This window comes from Carassius carassius, chromosome 10 (assembly GCF_963082965.1).
Source record: "Carassius carassius chromosome 10, fCarCar2.1, whole genome shotgun sequence".
NCBI lineage: Eukaryota > Metazoa > Chordata > Actinopteri > Cypriniformes > Cyprinidae > Carassius > Carassius carassius.
Window position 1 is genome coordinate 19434541 of NC_081764.1, and position 22502 is coordinate 19457042.

Consider the following 22502-nt stretch of genomic DNA (forward strand, 5'->3'; position numbering starts at 1 on the left):
TATCTTTATTTGCTGTTTGATGTTGAATATAATTGTTGTCCTGTTATATCATTGGTTTTTATTACAAGTGTTCATACTAAAGTGCTTATATTCTCAGGTGATTGCAAAAAAATAACAGAGGGCGTCTGAAATGTTCTACTGTGTATACTTGCACTACATCTACCTGGGCAGGTCACCTGACAGTTACATCATCTGAACAAAACCCAGCTGTCTCAGGGCATCACAAAGAGGACAACAAACCTACTGTGAACTTAACTTTGTAAGTCTCTTTGAAATGAGCAGTTGGGGCCATGCTCCAGGTTACTTCAAATATTGCATGTGCCCATTTTGGCTCTGCTAATGTGAATGTCCGGAATGTGGAGGATGGCGATAATTCACAGTATGAAGATCAGGCAAACTGTGGCAGACCCCGTTCCCGATCTCTTTACAGCTCTGAGGAGACAAAATGCTCAACAGGAAACACTGACAAGGACAGAAGTCACATAAGACCACGTTCAAGATCATTCTATGTTTGTGACACTGCTGATGCAGGAACGGGTGACGATGGCAAAAGAAACACTAAAATCACTGGAAAACCTCTGATCAAAAGTCCTGAAGGCAACTCAGGCAAATGGGCCAGCGAGGAACTTCCAGGTGCGTGAGTGAGATCTTTTCACCTTTTAAAAATGTCACCTTTAAGGTACTTGGACAGCATTGATAAAATCATAAAAATGCACAAATGCTTGTACAACACTTCTGAGGGCTTAATTGTAGCTACAATAAATAATTAATAATATTACAATTAATAATAATAATAATTTTAATAATCAGCAATTAATTAACCTAATCTTAAAATGCACTTCTGACTGTACTCTAATGCATATCATTTTCTGGCTGAAAATGATAAGCTCATACTTTGTAAAATGACTTTTAAAAGGAAAGATAATTGTAATGATAAATTTAACTGCATTTACTGTAAATAGTTTTACACACATTTTAAATGGATATGTGAATAATAATTAAACAGACAAACCACCAATGAAATTAATCTTTTAAAATATGTATTTGTATAAACTTAAAGTGAATATAGTCAGAAAAACGTACTACTACTGTGTACAGGATCACGTCACAACAGTCTTATTAAATTATTAGTGTATTATTATAACTATGTTTCTTTCTTTCTTTCTTTCTTTCTTTTAAATTTATGTTGAGTAATCTAAATTCCAGAGTGATTTGCTCTCTTCCATCCTGTGAAGCGATTCTGTACATTCATGACAGAAGTCTATCCATATATGTAATTTCTACACAGGTGTTATCACCTCAATTAAATATAACTTCATCATTTGAAAATATGGTTTAATTACCTAATATATGATTTTTTAAACTGTTAAAAGGCATTTACATTTCAAGTATTATTATTATTATTGGTAATATAGGTAATAAACAGTAATGCAGAAGTTGTGGGTTCTAGTCTCAGTTCTGGCAGGAATTATTGGTGGAGGGAGTGAATGAACAGTGCTCTCTTCCACCCTTAATACAATGACTGAGGTGAGACCCTTAAAAAAGGCACTGAACCCCCAACTGCTCCACAGGCACCGCAGCAAAAAAATGGCTGCTCTGCGTGTGTGTTCACGGTGTGTGTCTTCTCTACTGTGTGTGTGCACTTGGAAGGGTTAAATACAGAGCACAAATTCCGAGTATGGGTCCCCACATTTGGCCACACGTCACTTCACTTCACTTTTATTATTACTTTTAGAAGTTGTATTTAGTATAATATAAAAATAGCAGAAATTAGTAGAAATGTACAATAAAACATCCAATATCAGCTGATACAGGCCAACAAAATCTCTAATATGATCTGATAAGCTGATTCCCCAAAGATGATATTTTTTTCTTTGTGTGAACAACATTATAATAATCTAAAGAACTTTTTTCCACCATAAAGAACCTTTAGTGCAAAGGAAAGTTTCTTCATGGAACCACAGATGCCAATAAAGAACCTTTATTTTTTAAGAGTGTAAGAGTGACAAATGTATTTATAATACAGGGTTTAACTTCCTCTATGGTTTGGAACATAAGTTATAATATTATTATCATTCAAGTCATGCTTCAGTCATTGTTTTTATTTATTTTTTTCAACATTTTAACAGGAAATAAAGAAAGTTTAAAGGGTGTATCCATGATGACCATTTCTAAGGTGGATAACTGGGAGATAAGCTCTTCTTCTGGGATGAAATACAGTCAGTATGTAGACTGGGAAAAGATCGACCCAGAAGCGGCCATCTGTTATAGGAAGATCCTCTCAAGTGATCATTATGAACTCAAAGCAATGGGCCGTACAGGATTCTGGTCCATGCCTCATACTCTCAGATCCAAGGCTTACCAGCACATCATCCACAGCATCGAGAGCACATCCACCTCCGCTGATATGGACACCTACCATGGCTTAGTTGGGAAGATTTTTGGGGAATTTCAAACAAGCACACACCCTTTCCCAAAGTTTATGGAGAATGGGGAAATTCCCAGATACTGCCTTAATAAAGCAGGTCTGAATTCAGTTAAAAGAATTCTCATTTGTATAAACCACCATTTTCCTGATGTCAGCTTCTGTCCCATTCTGTCCGCTCTGGTGTCGCTTCTCTTACACTTCAGTGAGGATGAAGCACAGTGTTTCCACAGTATTAGTTCCCTGCTGTCCTACACAGACCCTAAAAAGCGTTATATTGATCGGACTTTCCTCACTTCACATGCCTCATGCATGATCTTTGGCGACTTTGCCAATAAATACTGCAGGGGAATCTGGAAGCTAATAGCCAGCTCTCACCAGAACCTATTTGAGTTCTACTCTGACTGGATCATGTGGATCTTCGCAGATCTACCTTTCACATACGCCATCAGAGTGCTGGATGTCTATCTAATGGAGGGCTACAAAGTTTTATATCGTGTAGCTCTTGCTCTACTCAGTCTTTATAAGGTCTCCATGTCTTCACGAGGGCCCCATGATGTCGATGACTTCAGACAGGACATGAAGAGTTTTGTGCAGAATGTGGGACGGCACAGTACTATTGACTCTCTATTTCAGAGGGCTTTCAGTATACAGTTGCCCACACGCAAAGAGCTGACTTATCTCTTCAATGCCAACAAGGATGCACTTATTCATAAGGACATCCACAATAAGAGGTGAAGGTTTTGTGAAGTCATTTTTTTTGTGTTCTCTGTAATAAATAATTAGTTCTTTACAAAAATGTTCTGTATTCCTGTTATAACTGTATTTTTGATATCGATAAAACTGCAACAACTATCCTTTTTGTCCCCCTAAGCTCATTCCAAGATATGGAATTTCGGGCCTTCAGCTCCTCTGTAGTGACTGAAACAGAGATGAGGGTGGTCTGGGCCTGGATTCCAGAGCGATTTGCTTTATTCAGTCCTGTGCAGCTATTCGCTACAAATGTTCATGGCAGAAGTCTCTCCTCGTAAGTTATTATAATTCTACAGAGGCACAATTACATGAATAATACTATCAATATACAGTAACCTCGTCATTTAAAATATGTGTTAATTAGCTAAAATTGTTGTTTTGGTTAAACATACATATAGATAATAGCAATTATACTTATAAATAATTTTCAGCATCATTACTCCAGTCTTCAGTGTCACAAAATCCTTCAGAAATCATTCTAATATGCTGATTTGGGGCTCAAGAAACAGTTCTGATTATTATCACAGTTGAAAACAGATGTGCTGTTAATGTTTTTGTGTAAACTATGATACACTTTTTTCAGAATTCTTTGATAAAAATAAGATTAAAAATAACAATGTCTTAACTGTCACTTTTGACATGCACCCTTGCTGAGTAAAAGTAAAAAAAATTTAAAGTATTTACCCCAAACTTTTGAGCAGTGTACATGTTTAAAATATTGTGCTTCCTATTCAGAAATATCAACAATAAATAAAAGTATATGTATTATATAAATTGTATAGTATCTTTTTTTCCCCCTCCTAGGTTTTATTCCAGAGTTGAGGGGCACGATCCAACTGTTTTACTGTTGAAAACTGCAGATGAGGAGGTATGTATGCATGCAATATTTTTATACAAAATCTTACAGAATATATAATGAAATTGCAGTATTTTGTTACATTTTGATTCGCTTATGCTTGGCCTCATATCAACACAGATTTGTGGGGCTTTCTTGTCATCTGACTGGGCTCAGAAGAATTGTGATGAAAAGGGATGTAAGTTCTTTGGCACTGGAGAGTGTTTTGTTTTCACTGTGAGTAAGTCTACATTTCCCATATGATTCAATTGATTTGTTGAGCTTTAAATTGCATGCTACACTGGACAATATATTATTTGAGGTACATAACAAATATACAAATAATTTAATCGAATCAAATTTTCAGCTTCGACCAGGAGTGGAACCGTATCAGCGTACAGTGTTGCAGATCTCTGGGATGTCTGACAAATGTGATTTCTCTCATCAGAAACAAACTTTCTCCACTAGTTCTCTGATAAGCACTCATGTGGACAGACCCACTGGAGTCTCTCAGAATCAAAGATGCAAGTTTGCATCATTCTGCACAGATTCAAACATCAAATTCATGGCAGGAGATGATGAGACACTTTTTATTGGTGAGCCGTATTCAATTTAGAAAAAATTCAGCATGTAATTCAGGGCTCAGTTATCCCCTATTGCTATTATAAACAACATGGCTGCCTCTCAGGCTAATATTTGCATGCCCTGAATACACATTTCACCTGCAAATGTGCTGGAACGCTGCCTACAGTATGTATCAACAATACTTGGAAAGACAGTCTCTTCCTTAATTTAGACTAAATGTTGTGTATAGGCTACACTCCTTTACTTACGGCTCTTCATTTGTGGTCTCTATCCTGCAGGTGGTGATGGTGGGCACGCTCTGCATCTGCAGGCTGACCTGTCAGCTGGCTGTACTGAACACTGTGATACGTTTGAGAGTCCACCTCTCTGCAGGGGATGCTTCAAGATCCAGTCTCTAGAGGTGTGGGGAATCCAGCACTCTTTGTCTGTTCCATCGCTTCTTTCACAGTGAAGACTGTGGAGGAAATGTGTTCACTGTCCACATATATCGAAGGTCACACTACCAAATGTCATTAAGCCTCGAGCCAAAGCTAAGGACATTAAAGCAGTTTTTTGACTGCTGTGTAGGACTACAATTGTTGTGCTACTGCAGTATGAACAGAATAAAAACCTGTAGATTTAATGTAGCTGTAGACTTATGTGATTAGATTATTTTAATGTTTGTACTCCTATTGTTGACAGTATTTCTGGAATAAATAAAGTTTGTAAAGGGAGTATTCAAACAGCAGTTTATTGAATATTATTAAACAACATTAAAATAGAGAACTTTTACACCAGAGAAATGCAAGAGAAATGAAATCATGGCGGTGGTAAATTAAGTGAACATGTAAAGCAATGTGTAAATATTTAAATTAAAGGTAAGTAAAATAAATAATTGTTGCATGAAGTCAGTTAATCTACCCAGGTAAGTTTAAGCAAACACTGTTTTTTTAGGCTAGAGAAGATGGACTGGGTTTTAGCTGTGCTTATTACCATTGTAATTTAGACTGTTAATCTTGCTCTTGAGCAGGTTTTATTCTGGGTAAATCAAAACTGACCCAATCAGCTGTAGGCAAAACTTACATGACAAGGTGGTTAACTGCCCCTAAAGGTCCACTGTTCTGAATATTTTTGCTCCAACCAAAATCAAACACACCCCAAAAAATTTTTTATCAAAGGTTTCAAGTTTACTAAAATTTCAGGTAGGTGTGTTTGATCAGGGTTGGAGTTAAACTCTGAGGAGCAGTGGTTCTCCATGGGCCAGAGTTGTCCACCCTTGCCACTCCCCTATCTCTTTCTCCCAAGCCATTAAGCGTGAAAGGTGGTATTTATGCATTTTATATTCGAGATATATATTTCTATATTATGCCCTTAACACATTACACACAAACAATTATGGTCTCCAAATATGAAACTTTTAATTTAAGTATAAATAAAAGATTAGATTTTTTTTCTTAAATGACCAATTTTACATGTTTTCATTTAAGCTCTTTCATAACATAAATTAAGTATTAAGTAAAAAAAAATAGCTTTTGTTACTGATGAAAAAATTATACTTTTTACATTACACATTATTTTAATCGTGATACCTATTCTAAAATATAATATGTTAAATATTATCATCATTAATAACAATAAAACTAAATACATTTCGCTGCATCATGCTGAAACAATTCCTATTGGTTGTTTTACTTTATTGCTTTAATCATGAATGGTTAATCTGGCTGTCATTCAGGAAACTGGACAATGAAATGGTTCGTGCCTTTTCTAAATTTTAAAATATGACCATTATCGTCTTTCTGTGAGCGAGGTAGTGATGGGAAGTTCAGATCATTTTACCGACTCGGACCTCTGAGTCTCGTTCAGCAAAATGAACGAATCTAATGCAAAAACAAACAAACAGTTTTCAGTTTCAGTTTCCTGTTTAATCTCTCACTTATATGTTGCTTGATCATTAATATTCAACACACGATCCTAGTACGGCTGATAGATTAAATGTTACAATGGCTTTCCATAGATGGTGAAACAATGTCGCGATTTCAACGGTGAATCAATGTCACAATATCAACGTTGATCCAATTTGCCAAATCGAAAACGTTGCTTCAACCATGGTGCCTGACGTTGTTTCAACGATGAAATGCCGCCTGGGACTTAAAGGGATAGTTCACCCAAAAATCTAAATTATGTCATTAATAACTCACCCTCATGTCGTTCCAAACCCGTGAGACCCCAGTTTATTTTCGGAACACAGTTTAAGATATTTTAGATTTAGTCCGAGAGCTCTCAGTCCCTCCATTGAAGCTGTGTGTACGGTATACTATCCATGTCCAGAAAGGTAAGAAAAACATCATCAAAGTAGTCCATGTGACATCAGAGGGTCAGTTAGAATTTTTTGAAGCATCGAAAATACATTTTGGTCCAAAAATAGAGAAAACTACAAATTTATTCAGCATTGTCTTCTCTTCTGTGTCTGTTGTGAGAGAGTTCAAAACAAAGCACCGAGGCGAGCCAGATAATGAGCGAAAGATTGACTCGTTCTCGAGTCAAGAACCATTTCAGACACGTCCGATTCGAGAACTGAGGAGCTGATGATACTGCGCATGTGTGATTCAGCGTGAAGCAGACTGACACACAGAGCGTCTGAACTGAACTGATTCTTTTGGTGATTGATTCTGAACTGATTCTGTGCTAGTGTTATGAGCGCGGGTAAACCGAAGGCTTGAATCAAGGGCAATCATCGCCAGTGAACCGGATTTCACAAACTGCTTTGTTTTGAACTCTCTCTCACAACAGACACGGAATATGCTGAAAAAAGTCGTAGTTTTTGCTATTTTTGGACCAAAATGTATTTTCGATGCTTCAAAAAATTCTAACTGACCCTCTGATGTCACATGGATTACTTTGATGATGTTTTTCTTACCTTTCTGGACATGGACAGTATACCGTTCACATAGCTTCAATGGAGGGACTGAGAGCTCTCGGACTAAATCTGAAATATCTTAAACAGTGTTCCAAAGATAAACGGAGGTCTTACTGGTTTGGAACGACATGAGGGTGAGTTATTAATGACATCATTTGGATTTTTGGGTGAACTATCCCTTTAAGAGCATTAAAATGTAGTAGGCTCCTTTCTTGTACTCAAGTAAATTTTGAATTACTTTTACTTGAGTTAAAGTAAGAAAGTACGAGATTTCTAATGTAATTAAGTATTAAATTGTATTTAATATTAAATGTAGTGTTAATATTCTACTTCACTATTGTCCGCCTCTGAGTAAAACTCTGCTTAATTTTCGTAAGAGATTCCTCTTCTTTCGGAATTAACTTTTACACACCTTCGTCTCTTCCTGGGATCGCTTCATCAGTTGACCCTCACAGATTTTTCTAATATATCTTTAAATCTGTCAGCATCACAAAGTGGTGCCTTCAAAAACAGTGCACTAGATAAGAATTGCTTTAGCCTGTATCACAGCAAGAATATCCTGGGAAGACTTTTTATAACCGATCGGACAGGACCAAATCGCTAAACCGTTTAAATGAATCGATTCAGTGAAATGAACTCTCCTACGCTACCAAGAAACGAATCCAAAAACACAGCTTCTGTTGCTTGAAAAAGTGTGTTTGGCTCCAGAAGCCAAAAGCCTTTTCTTCTCATTTTAACTCTGAGTAGAAAGTGGTATAAAAAATGACAGAAGACCCACAAGAAGTCCCTCAACTCGCATTAGAGGCTGTCATTGGCTTTAATGGTAAGGTAAAGTGTGAACCTCATCGAATTTGATTGTTTGCTCTATAAAATCAATACAGTACTCACGGTATTTGCTAATATGGATGTAATTCAATAGTACCACAATCTGACATTACATTGTTTATACCAGTGTTTTCTGGACTCAAAGTGCACCCTGACAAAAAAGATCTGATTTATCCTCTAGGGTGCACTGTTATTATCAAGAATGTGAGAAGTGGGAAACAAACTTTCCTCTATGGGCACACAAACAACGTCTCTGGCATTTCTGTGTCCACAAGTGGACACTATTGCTTCAGGATAGGTCACATTCAAGGTGAGCTGGTGCAATAAAGTAGAAAACGCTATTGACACATAGATTAATAACATCACGTGCTTTATTTTTGATGTCAGGTACAGTTCTACTGCTGATACTAAGATGACATTTCTGATATTTCCCATATTTTGATATGTCTTACCTCTAGTCTAAACAATGACTATATTTAACAATATCTATATTTATATTTCTATATTTCTATATTTAGGGGCCAAGCACCAAAGGTGCGTAGGCACCTATTGTATCCGTTAGGATTCTTATTATTATTCTGCTTCTTCTTCCGCCGCAAGTCTATGGCAGCCCATAGAACCACTTGCGGGAAAGTTGTGCAATTTGGCACACTCATAGAGGACAATATCAACATTAACAACGGCACGTTTAGAGACTCTGACTCCAACTCTCTAGCTCCACCACCATGCTAATAACTTTTGAACCGTAAGCCACAAAAGTACAATTATTTTTCCTCTGAATCCTTGGCACATGCCAAGTCGAAAGAACACCAAAATTAAAAAATCACAAGGTTTAGTTTTTTTTGATGTATTTTATTGTTCGTATAACCTACTTTTTCGAACTCGTCCTAGACGGTTAGTCCAATTTTCAAGAAAATTGGCTCAGATCACTTTCAGACCATGCTGGCAAAAAGTTATGGAATTCAAGTTGATTCATCCAACCGGTCTCAAATGACACGTGAACACATTTGACGAAAAGCACGCAACAATACATGTGAGGCTATATCTCGACAACGGTTTGGCATACTGAGACCAAACTTGGTGCATGTTATAATAACCATGACCTGAGACTACCTGCAGTGTTTCGATGCAGCACCACCTGGTGGTCGGGAGATATGAAAAAATCATATTTTTGCTTATAACCAGAGGTGGGTAGTAACGAGTTACATTTACTTCGTTACATTTACTTGAGTAATTTTTTGGGGTAACTAATACTTTTCGGAGTATATTTAAAGATGGGTACTTTATACTCTTACTTGAGTAAATTTTTGGGGAAACAATCTTTACTTTTACTTCGTTACTGTGGGCGACGCTCCTCTCGTTACTTTATCTTAATGTAATAAATGTTATAAATGCTTCAGTTTATTCCAAACGCGCCGTCTACTTTTCTCTGGACAATGAGCGATGCCCATTCGCGAATGATTCATTCTTTTGAGTCAATTCTGATCAAAGGCTTGATCAAACCAATTGGCAAACGAGTGAATTGGTTCATGAATCAGTTTGAATGAGTCGTTCAGTTCCCTGCTGCACGCGCTGAGCGTCTGAAGTGGTTCACTCGGAGTTGTAACGTTTAACATCAGCAGCGTTGAAAACGTGGCTGGAACTGCACTGAATTGAAAGCAAATCTGCAAAGGCTATTATTTGCTTGCGATGGAGATCCTTATTAGATGAACACCGCGTGTGCTGTCTACTGTTTAACAGGTAATAACTTGGGCTACATTCGATTAGCTACAGTACACGATACCACTGTGACATTAGTTTGTTGTACGTGTGTGGCTTATAACAGAGGGGAGTCAAGTTGAATGCAGCTTCCAAAAGACAAAAAATAGCCGATTAAGATTTTATTATTAATACAATCACACCGGTGCGAGTACGTTCAGCAAGTCATATCATCAGCTGCTAAATTCAGATCTGTGATTGCTTGCTGGCGCTGAGCCAGAGATAGATGTGTTTTACAGCATTATAACGAATCACACATGATTCTTTTGAGCTTATTAAAGCATTGGCCAATCAGAGGTGTTCCGATGAGTCATCGCTAAAATGCCGGTGCTTCCTTCACTCGCTCACTGACTGAATACCTCTTTCTGGCGAATTCTCTTGTCAGAAACAACGAAGTGCAGATGTGTGTACGAATCTTTAATTAAGATATTGATTTCACAGTGTTAACAGTTTCAGTGATTTTAATGGGAGTTTCTGAGAGTGATTGAAATCTAGACTGTCAGTGAAAATTATCTTTAATAATGTAAATGTTATTTGCTCTCTTTCTGAACAATGAAAGATTAGTAGCAATATTTATATCACATTAACTTTCAATGTTAAATTCACATTTAATATAAAGTCAGTCGTATTAAAAAAATGTTTGGCATGACACCTATATCTGTTACTTAAGTAAACAGACAGGGTTTTATAATAAATTACATAAATTGGAGTAAAGGCTGATGAAATATATACATTTATACACACACACATACATTACATACATTTTATCTATATATCTAAATAAAAATAGGCTCAGTATATATGACCCAAAGTAACTAGTAACTACTTGAGTAGATTTTTTATCCGATACTCTTTTACTCTTACTCAAGTAACTATTCAAGACTAGTACTTTTACTTTTACTTGAGTAAATATTTCTAGAAGTACTTTTACTTTTACTTGAGTACAGTTTTTGGGTACTCTACCCACCTCTGCTTATAACTTCTGAATGGTATGGCCAAAAATACCACTTTAGATTCTCTTTAGACTAGACTTTTAGTCTCTTTAGATTCAGTGAGTCATGTCGAGTCGAACGATATCCAATTTTTCCTTGTCAGCCATTTTAGACGTCGGCCATTTTGAATTATGATTTAAAATGCTGTATCTTTTGAACGTAGCATCGTATCACTACGAAAATAATTAAAAAAATATTCAGCTCCATGCCCTGAAGGTACTCAAAAAGTTTGGTGGCAGCGCCACCTTGTGTTCAAGAGTTATAATGAAATATAAAAAAAATGCTAATAACTTTTTAATGCATTAGCATATATGAATGAAACTGGTCTCAAAATATTCCCTGGTTTATGCCGACAACATAGATACCAAATATGCCAGATTAAGCTGAACTTTCGGTCCGCCATTTTGATTTATGTTGAATACCTACTTTTTTGTACTTCTCATCAACCGTTGGTCCGAGTTTCACCAAAATTGAATCAAATCATCTTCAGACTGTGCTGACAAAAAGTTAAGGATTTCGTGTCAATAGATGCAACCGTTTTTGTACAGCGCCTCTATGAACTTTAAGCACTGTGTCAAAATGACTCTAAAGCTATATATATTCAAAGCTATGACATACTGACACCAAACTTTGTATGTGCAAGAGTCACCTCACACTGACCATTCCACACTAATTTGGTAACAGTGCCACCTATTGGTCACAAGTGATAAGCCAATAAATCATATTACTAGTTGTTGTGTTTATTGTTTTCAAGCCATTTTGCCTACAATAATCTTAAAACGGTTTTAATTACTCATTCCTGCCGTTCGTCTGAAGCTTGCTCCTGTAGTGCTTGGCCCCGTAATTGCTGCTTGCAGCTATATTTATATTTTATTTTTAAATCAAATTCTTCAATAGAAAATATTTTCCTAGCATGTTTGCTTTGTGGTTTTAGTATCGTAGTGTTGAACGTTGAGAGTGAGGAAGCTATATGTGGCAATCCTGCTTCAGCACAGAGTGCTGGCCACTGCCTCACCATCAAATACACCAACCTGAAAGATGAAAACTTTGTCTCTGTTGGGAAGTAAGTCCAATTTTATGGTAATCGTTTATGCAAGAAACATTTCCTTTTTGATCTTAAACTTTCGAATACAAAGTCTCTTATGCTCAAATTTGCATTACAATACAGTAAATACAATAAAAACCAATTAAAAACTTTGATTGCGAAGCTGAAACATATACAGTAGACCATACCCTCTGTTGGAGGCCTTTTTGTGCATACAAAAGTCTCCCTTGATTATATCAATTAATGGCAGAATCAATGTTTGAAAAAAATATGATATTTTCCACACACACACCTAAACAAAAATAAATAAATGCCCTGTAAATACCTGTCTTATATTTTCGGTGAAGAATCAAACATGCCTTTTGCACAATAGTGAAATCTATGAAATATTTATATAATATAATACATGTACTGTATTTTAGAGTCAGAAATAAGTAGATAAATATATACGACAAATATATGTAGTGTGTTTGAAATAAAGTGCTTTTCACTTTCTGCAAATGTTAATTCAGTATATTTTCATGGTGTTTTTTCAAGTGGAACTCTGCGTGTGTGGGAGCTTGATTTGCCCAACAGAAAGATCCGACTTTAGAAATCTCCGGAGGGAATTTCAAAACCATTTAGTGTAAAACAACCCTTATTTCCTCTTCTTCTATTTTTTTTTTTTATCTTTAATCTTTTGCTCTTTGTTTTCCTCCTTTGTTGTTTATTATTTCTCTCTTCCTTCCTCTCATTCAGTGACTAATAATGGTTAACTAATCATTTGTAACAGGAGTGTTCAGTTGGAGGGTGAGGTGACATCAGTGACCCTGCGTGGGTTCTACATTGGGACAGAAGCAGCACAGATCTACAGTTTAGACTACACTGACTTAAAACCAGAGCTCATTGCTACAAATCATACCAGTGCTGCAAAGGATGTGGTCTTCCCTTTGTGAGTGGTACAACTTCAGTGCTTTGTGAGTACCTTCCTTCTGCCACTTGAGGGAGACATAAGCTTTATATTGGAGTCCTTAGTAAAACCCTTCATCTATTTGTGCAAATCTTCTCCATTCATCTCTCTTTTACTCTTACACAGGAATCTAAGAGCTATTTGCCACCTGTTCACAGTATTATATATGTGTGTGGCATGCTGAATCCTAATTATATATATATATATATATATATATATATATATATATATATATATATATATATATATATATATATATATATATATATATATATATATATATATATATATATATATATATATATATATATATATATATATATATATATATATATATATATATATATATATATATATATATATATATATTGCGCTATCAAGTGCAATATTGGGGGTTCGATTCCCCCGGAAACACGATAGGTAAAAATTGATAGCCTGAATGCACTGTAAGTCGCTTTGGATAAAAGCGTCTGCTAAATGCATAAATTTAATTTAATATATATATATATGTGTGTATATATATAACTTTATACTTAATATTTATTATATAAATATATTATACTTTTTATATGTGAATTAGTATTTTCTAGTTCTTATAATTTATAATGCCCACAGTATGGGAGAGACTGCTATAATAGCAGCGAACAATGACTGCACAAGGATTGTCAGTGGAGGGGGAGGACAGGTACAGCAGATCAGATGCACATCAAAAACTCACTTTTGAGAGTTGTGCTGCTGATTTAGAATAAACAGTATACATAACTGTACATAATCCCACTTACCAAATAGCCTATGTCTTGATAAATATATGGTTGTGAAATATTGATTTGAGATTAAATGTATTTATTTTTTGAGAAAATTGTTTTTAAGTTTTGTATTGTATAAGTTTTGGGTCAGTTTTTTATTTACAGTACTTTTCGATACTTTTATGGAGCCAGGATGGTTTAAATTGATTTAAAAAGTTACAATAAAGACATTCATAATGATACAAAATGTTTCCAATAAAAAAAAATAAAAAAAAACATAAAAATGTAAATAAGAAATGTTTCAGCATATTAGAATGATTTCTGAGGGATAATTCAGGAAGATTCTGCAATGAAAAAAATACCTTTTAAAATATATTGAAATTATAGAAAATATCATAGGAAAAAAGTTATTTTAAATTGTTATAATATGGCACGCTGTTTTTTACTGTATTTGTGATTAAAAAATACTAAAATAAAAACATTTTTTAAAAAGTCTCAAACATTTGAACTGTAGCATACTGAACATAAGAAATTAGTTGCCTTGGATAATGGTCAAATATACAGTTTAGCATTCATCATACAACCATATTTGTTCACAGAATGGCACAGTTGGCCAGTCGGTATCACATTTTACAGAGCAATGTAAAAAGTAGAGTTTTTTTTTTTTTTTGCAGACTAAATGTATGCCTTGACATCTCATTGTGTCTGGGAGATATTCCAGATATCATATCGGCTCATTGAGATCATGAAGGAGCACAAAGCCACAGTTACCTGCATTCAAATCAAGAGTGATGACAAGGAGTGTGTGACGGCCAGCTCTGATGGAGCTTGCATCATCTGGGACCTGGTGTAAGTTTGAAGAGCATCAAGTCATAAATATTTAATGTGGACATACTGAGTGAAAGGTCTTGCCCACAAGTTATTCCTCGGTGCCCAAGCTTGTCATGTGTTAAAAAGTGAAATAAACCACCCTCACATGAACCAAGCATGCAAAGTGCAGATTTGCTTTGTGAAAAACATTTGGTTTGATGTAACCTTTAACCATATGTGTTCTTCTCACTTCCCATCCAGGAGGTTTGTGAGGAATCAAATGGTGTTGTCCAACACACTGTTCATTGTTGTATGTTAGCACCCTGAGGATCATCAACAGTGGCACTGACAGAAAGGTACAGACTAGACAGATCTAGACTGATGTACTGGCATGTGTTTGTGAAAAATGTGGCTAGAAGGAAAGAGTGACAGATAGGTGAGAGAGTAGACAGATAAAAAATAGATAGATACTGTGTGCAGAACAACAAGCTGACAGAAAACTCTCTCAGTCTACTGTGGATGTAGTAGAATCTGCTCATTCTACTTCGTGCCAAATAGTCCATCTGCTATTCTTAGGGCACAGCATCGGTGCCCATTTAAAGACCACGGTTTATTAGCATGCGTGTACTAAACACCACACAGAAGCAGAGGAAAGAATGAAGAAATAATTCTACTATCTGTAGAAAAGAGTCAAGATTTTAGAGCATGGAGCTGTTCTGTTTTATTTCAAGACCTTATATTTTTGGCAAGTACCACAATTTATTCTCAACAATGCTATTAAAGGACAGTGTGCAACATTTTGATTAAAACGTTGCTGCAGTTGGACAAAGAACAAACCTGTTTGGTTTAAATTTACCATCTAATAACAGTACCAAATGTACCATCTAATACTCCAGACTGTAGCCAAATAAACACAAATGTGAGTCCATTGTTGTCCAGGAAAAGCAGCCAAATCCAGCACCGTAGGTACAGTACTTGAAAAGACACAATGCTGGGGTCATGTCGGATACCCAGTGCTGGCGCAAAGCCTGCTGGGAAAAAGCCATCTCAATGAGGCGTTCCAGACCTGCTCTGTCTGTTGTTCTAACGGTGTTCAAAACTTATTAGATTTACTCTGTCATAAAGTAAATCATTACTCTTTTTTTTTCTTTTGTTTTCAGCACAGTATCATAAGTATGAGGTTTGATACTTTAATGATGAGCCAGAGACGTTCGGATAAAAATGCAGCGCTTTATTAAAGAATGGTCAAACAGGCAGAAATCAGGAATGGCGTCAGGTGTTGTCAGGGATAACCAGAGTCGAAACCAGAAACAAGCAGAGATCGGGGCAGGCAGCAGAGAATCAGAGTCGGAGTAATCAGTCCAAAGATCAAACACGGGTATGACAAACACAGGGAAAAATGCTCGGAAATGTTAGACAGGCTAAACAAGACTTCGCAGCGAGTGAGTGTGCTGCTTTTATGTGTGTGTAAATGAGGTGCAGGTGTGGCAAGGAAATTGGCTGATGAATGAGGTGCAGGTGTGGCAGGGTGATTGTGATGCAGTGACTCATGGGGAATGTAGTTCGGGTGTGGTGCAACAGTATGAGAGGTGCTAGTGTCCAAGTGACATCTGGTGGTTGATGGGTGGAATGGCCCTGAGTGGAGTGCCCTCTACTGAAGTTCATGGGCACTCCATCTAATGATCATGACATAGCCAGAGCAGAGGACCACCACAGCCGAGCAGACGGGACAGAAGCCCACCAGGGCAGAGCAGAGGACCACCACAGTGGAGTCGATGGCACAGGAGAGCAAGTCTGCTCAGGTGGGACTGAAACAGAGAACATAAACAGGTTAATAGCGGCCTCCGTGGCCGTGATGAGATGGTAGCTGGCCTCCGTGGCTATGACAGGGCAGGCGGTGAGTTCATGGAGGACCTCTGTGGCCATGACAGGACAGACAGAGATTTGGTGGATGGTCTCCGTAGCCCTGACCGGAATGAATGAGAGCTCATAGATGGCCTTCATGGCCATGACAGGATAGGACGAGAGCTCTGAGATGTGACGAGGCTCTGGTAGATCTGTGGTGATTTGACTGGGTTCATGAAGATCAACTGTGACTTGACTGTGCTCATGAAGATCGTTGGTGACTTGACTTAGTTCACAGAGGTTAATGGTGACTTGACCGTGCTCATGAAGATCATTGGTGACTTGACCGTGCTCATGAAGATCATTGGTGACTTGACCGTGCTCATGAAGACCAACGGTGACTTGACCGTGCTCATGAAGACCAACTGTGACTTGACCGTGCTCATGAAGACCAACTGTGACTTGACCGTGCTCATGAAGACCAACTGTGACTTGACCATGCTCATGAAGACCAACTGTGACTTGACCGTGCTCATGAAGACCAACTGTGACTTGACCGTGCTCATGAAGATCGTTGGGGACTTTACCGTGCTCATGAAGATCGTTGGGGACTTTACCGTGCTCATGAAGATCGTTGGGGACTTGACCGTGCTCATGAAGATCGTTGGGGACTTGACCGTGCTCATGAAGATCGTTGGGGACTTGACCGTGCTCATGAAGATCGTTGGGGACTTGACCGTGCTCATGAAGACCAACTGTGACTTGACCGTGCTCATGAAGACCAACTGTGACTTGACCGTGCTCATGAAGACCAACTGTGACTTGACCGTGCTCATGAAGATCGTTGGGGACTTGACAGTGCTCATGAAGATCGTTGGGGACTTGACCGTTCTCATGAAGATCGTTGGGGACTTGACCGTGCTCATGAAGATCGTTGGGGACTTGACCGTGCTCATGAAGATCGTTGGGGACTTGATAGTGCTCATGAAGATTGTTGGGGACTTGACCGTGCTCATGAAGATCAACTGTGACTTGACTTAGTTCACGGAGGTTAATGGTGACTTGACTTGGTTCCTGAGGATCAACTGTGACTTGACTTGGTTCCTGAGGATCAACTGTGACTTGACTTGGTCAAGTCAACTGTGACTTGACTTGGTTCCTGAGGATCAACTGTGACTTGACTTGGTTCCTGAGGATCAACGGTGACTTGACTTGGTTCCTGTGGATCAACGGTGACTTGACTTGGTTCCTGAGGATCAACGGTGACTTGACTTGGTTCCTGAGGATCAACGGTGACTTGACTTGGTTCCTGAGGATCAACGGTGACTTGACTTGGTTCCTGAGGATCAACGGTGACTTGACTTGGTTCCTGAGGATCAACGGTGACTTGACTTGGTTCCTGAGGATCAACGGTGACTTGACTCGGTTCCTGAGGATCAACGGTGACTTGACTCGGTTCCTGAGGATCAACGGTGACTTGACTCGGTTCCTGAGGATCAGCTGTGACTTGACTCGGTTCCTGAGGATCAACGGTGACTTGACTCGGTTCCTGAGGATCAACGGTGACTTGACTCGGTTCCTGAGGATCAACGGTGACTTGACTTGGTTCCTGAGGATCTACTGTGACTTGACTTAACTCACGGAGGTTAATGGGGACCTGACTCTGGAAAGTCGACGGGGACCTGACCTGACTCTGGAAGATCAACCGAGGCTGCCATCTTGCGCAGCGGCGCTGGGCTGGTGGCCATCTTGTGCAGCGGTGCTGGGCTGGCAGCCATCTTGTGCAGAAGCTCTGGTACAGGGACCACCGAACGGATAGGAGATGGATACCTTGCAGAAGAGACCTCCTCAACTGTAAAGGGAGAGCCACAAAACTGCAATACAAAGTCAATAAACTGTCCCAGGGTCCAGCTAGCGTCTTCTTCTGGTAAACTTAAGCTTATCTTAGCGTCAAGACCACTCCAGAAACAGTCCTTTACCAGATCCTCATCCCCAGGCAAAAGGTGACTATACTGAATGAATTCCTCCACAAAGAGCTCAATTGGTCGGCCATCTTGAAAAATGGAACATAGCACACCTACAGGGTTGAATGAACTTTTAGCTGGCTCCATACCTGGTCTGGGGTTCAACAAAGCTGCTGGATCCTGGTTTGGCGAAGTCTTCTGTAATGATGAGCCAGAGACGTTTGGATCCAAATGCAACACTTTATTAAACAATGGTCAAATAGGCAGAAATCAGGAATGGCGTCAGGGATAACCTGAGTCAAAACCAGAAACAAGCAGAGATCGGGGCAGGCAGCAGAGAATCAGAGTCGGAGTAATCAGTCCAAAGATCAAACACTGCTCATGAAGATCAACTGTGACTTGACTTAGTTCACGGAGGTTAATGGTGACTTGACTTGGTTCCTGAGGATCAACTGTGACTTGACTTGGTTCCTGAGGATCAACTGTGACTTGACTTGGTTCCTGAGGATCAACGGTGACTTGACTTGGTTCCTGAGGATCAACGGTGACTTGACTTGGTTCCTGAGGATCAACGGTGACTTGACTTGGTTCCTGAGGATCAACGGTGACTTGACTTGGTTCCTGAGGATCAACGGTGACTTGACTTGGTTCCGGAGGATCAACGGTGACTTGACTTGGTTCCTGAGGATCAACGGTGACTTGACTTGGTTCCTGAGGATCAACGGTGACTTGACTTGGTTCCTGAGGATCAACGGAGACTTGACTTGGTTCCTGAGGATCAACGGTGACTTGACTTGGTTCCTGAGGATCAACGGTGACTTGACTTGGTTCCTGAGGATCAACGGTGACTTGACTTGGTTCCTGAGGATCAACGGTGACTTGACTTGGTTCCTGAGGATCAACGGTGACTTGACTCGGTTCCTGAGGATCAACGGTGACTTGACTCGGTTCCTGAGGATCAACGGTGACTTGACTCGGTTCCTGAGGATCAACGGTGACTTGACTCGGTTCCTGAGGATCAACGGTGACTTGACTTGGTTCCTGAGGATCAACGGTGACTTGACTCGGTTCCTGAGGATCAACGGTGACTTGACTCGGTTCCTGAGGATCAACGGTGACTTGACTCGGTTCCTGAGGATCAGCTGTGACTTGACTCGGTTCCTGAGGATCAACGGTGGCTTGACTCGGTTCCTGAGGATCAACGGTGACTTGACTCGGTTCCTGAGGATCAACGGTGACTTGACTCGGTTCCTGAGGATCAACGGTGACTTGACTTGGTTCCTGAGGATCAACTGTGACTTGACTTGGTTCCTGAGGATCAACTGTGACTTGACTTAACTCACGGAGGTTAATGGGGACCTGACTCTGGAAAGTCGACGGGGACCTGACCTGACTCTGGAAAGTCGACGGGGACCTGACCTGACTCTGGAAAGTCGACGGGGACCTGACCTGACTCTGGAAGATCAACCGTGGCTGCCATCTTGCACAGCGGCGCTGGGCTGGTGGCCATCTTGTGCAGCGGCGCTGGGCTGGCAGCCATCTTGTGCAGAAGCTCTGGTACAGGGACCACCGAACGGATAGGAGATCGATACCTTGCAGAAGTGACCTCCTCAACTGTAAAGGGAGAGCCACAAAACTGCAATACAAAGTCAATAAACTGTCCCAGGGTCCAGCTAGGGTCTTCTTCTGGTAAACTTAAGCTTATCTTAGCGTCAAGACCACTCCAGAAACAGTCCTTTACTAGATCCTCATCCCCAGGCAAAAGGTGACTATACTGAATGAATTCCTCCACAAAGAGCTCAATTGGTCGGCCATCTTGAAAAATGGAGCATAGCACACCTACAGGGTTGAATGAACTTTTAGCTGGCTCCATACCTGGTCTGGGGTTCAACAAAGCTGCTGGATCCTGGTTTGGCGAAGTCTTCTGTAATGATGAGCCAGAGACGTTTGGATCCAAATGCAACACTTTATTAAACAATGGTCAAATAGGCAGAAATCAGGAATGGCGTCAGGGATAACCTGAGTCGAAACCAGAAACAAGCAGAGATCGGGGCAGGCAGCAGAGAATCAGAGTCGGAGTAATCAGTCCAAAGATCAAACACGGGTATGACAAACACAGGGAGAAACGCTCGGAAATGTTAGACAGGCTAAACAAGACTTCACAGTGAGTGAGTGTGCTGCTTTTATGTGTGTGTAAATGAGGTGCAGGTGTGGCAAGGAAATTCGCTGATGAATGAAGTGCAGGTGTGGCAGGGTGATTGTGATGCAGTGACTCATGGGGAATGTAGTTCGGGTGTGGTGCAACAGTATGAGAGGTGCTAGTGTCCAAGTGACATCTGGTGGTTGATGGGTGGAATGGTCCCGAGTGGAGTGCCCTCTACTGAAGTTCATGGGCACTCCATCTAATGATCGTGACAGATACATTCTGACAGTATATTTTAATGAATAACAATAATTTCTTTGTTTCTTTTTTTTTCTTTTTTTTAATGAATAATCCAATTATCAAAAAAATGGAAATCCATGTCACAACAGTGAAAATCTCAATTACTGCTGAAATGCAATTAGTGGTCACCAGGAATTAGATTTATGTAATATCTGTTGTACACAGGTTCAGATGCCACAACCCAAGCGCAAAAACAACTGAAGGCTTAGAGCCATTTGTTTTTTCTTCTGTTGCACTATAACAAATTACATCTTGATATTTCTGTTGTAATTACGTCAGTTCTTTGATGTAATTACCTGAGTGCATGAATTACATTGTCTTATTTTTAATTATTCGAATTGTTGCTGTCTTATCAGAATTGCCATCCTTCTTAGACCAGAATAGGACTTTTGAAATGCAATCTTTACTGTTGAACAGATTGGCGACTCGGAGGTTTGTGATGGTCCTTGTCTGGAGCTATAAATGGCATGCACATTTCTGAGGATGGAAAATATTTTGTGACTGATAGGTACCTTCAGTAATCTTCACAGAGTTAATTCACAAAGTCATTCTTCTGTCATATGGTGGATGTAACAGAAACAACAGGTGGCACGATAAACAAACAGATTTATAACAGTGCCGAAAAGTATAATTTGTGAAATATTCGGATAAATGTCTGCTCACCAGGTCTAAATAAACACTTGCAGAATTCAAACTGATTCCAACAGTTATTTTTAAATGAGTTTCACAGTTTTAGTTGATGAGTTGCTTATCAAACATTTCTGTTTTTAGTGCTTATTCATGTCGCTTTCTGCATTTATAATGCTAAACATCAAATCTGTCAACATCAAATAATGACAAGTTACCGAAGCTCTGGGACTATTCTGATGGAGAAGTGACCCATGTTGGCATCGGGCACAGTGGAAGCATCACAAATGTGAGGATTTGTCACAACAGCAGATATAGGTATTTTCAGCACCACTGCCGATGGAGCTATCCTACAGTGTGAAGATACCCACAAACCTCATAAGAACCCTAATCAGTGAAGAATGCATATAATGCAGTTCAGATATAAAAATTTTTTTAAACAATTTTGTTATAAAACTTACATTTGTCCTTTTTTTAGGTTTAGGAAGCCACAAAATTGATGTTACAATGTCTGTGACATATTTAGGAGCAAATACATTTACAGTGAATGGCCCTTTGGATTTATTTAGTATATTAAAAAAAATAATATTCCAAACTACAGGAAAATCCCAAGACAAATGGTTACAATTCCTTTCTTTTTCTTGCAAATAATTGTATTGAAAATGAAGTTCTGTATTCTTTCAAGATTTAAAGGTACCATCAAACAGTCCAATTACAGTCATTTCATTGAAATAAAGCAGCCTAGAGCCCCAGTTTCTGAGGACTTTTTGTCAACTGCACTGTCACCTAATACTGTATATCACCTGAGAATCTCCAGAGAGCTGGCAGTGGAGGTTTGGAGAAGTACAGAATGGTGTGTGAACCTAGCATCTGGATGTGCCTGTCCCATATTTCCTCTCAGCAAAGAGGAACAAACTCAATAATGAATATCTTAACCCCTAACACTAAGGATCTTCGGCCACATACATTTTTCAGAAAATGTTGCTCTACTTATTTTATTT

The 22502-nt window shown here is 38.9% G+C and overlaps 1 protein-coding gene and 1 pseudogene across 2 annotated transcripts; both read left to right on the forward strand.

Annotated features, from left to right (window-relative positions):
• The first annotated feature begins 215 nt into the window (after positions 1 to 215).
• Positions 216 to 5320, forward strand: LOC132151314 (TBC1 domain family member 24-like). Of its 2 annotated transcripts, XM_059559420.1 has the most exons (7): positions 216 to 633; positions 2130 to 3159; positions 3300 to 3452; positions 3983 to 4046; positions 4155 to 4250; positions 4381 to 4609; positions 4877 to 5320. In XM_059559420.1, the coding sequence occupies exons 1-7, from the start codon at positions 291 to 293 to the stop codon at positions 5047 to 5049; spliced, it is 2088 nt and encodes a 695-aa protein (XP_059415403.1). In that variant the 5' UTR covers positions 216 to 290; the 3' UTR covers positions 5050 to 5320. The 2 variants fall into 2 exon arrangements, with proteins under 2 accessions (XP_059415403.1, XP_059415405.1); XM_059559422.1 differs by lacking the exon at positions 4877 to 5320 and having other exon boundaries at positions 4155 to 4254; positions 4381 to 4568.
• A 2939-nt stretch (positions 5321 to 8259) lies between these two features.
• Positions 8260 to 21899, forward strand: LOC132152310 (cilia- and flagella-associated protein 52-like; annotated as a pseudogene).
• The last annotated feature ends 603 nt before the right edge of the window (positions 21900 to 22502 follow it).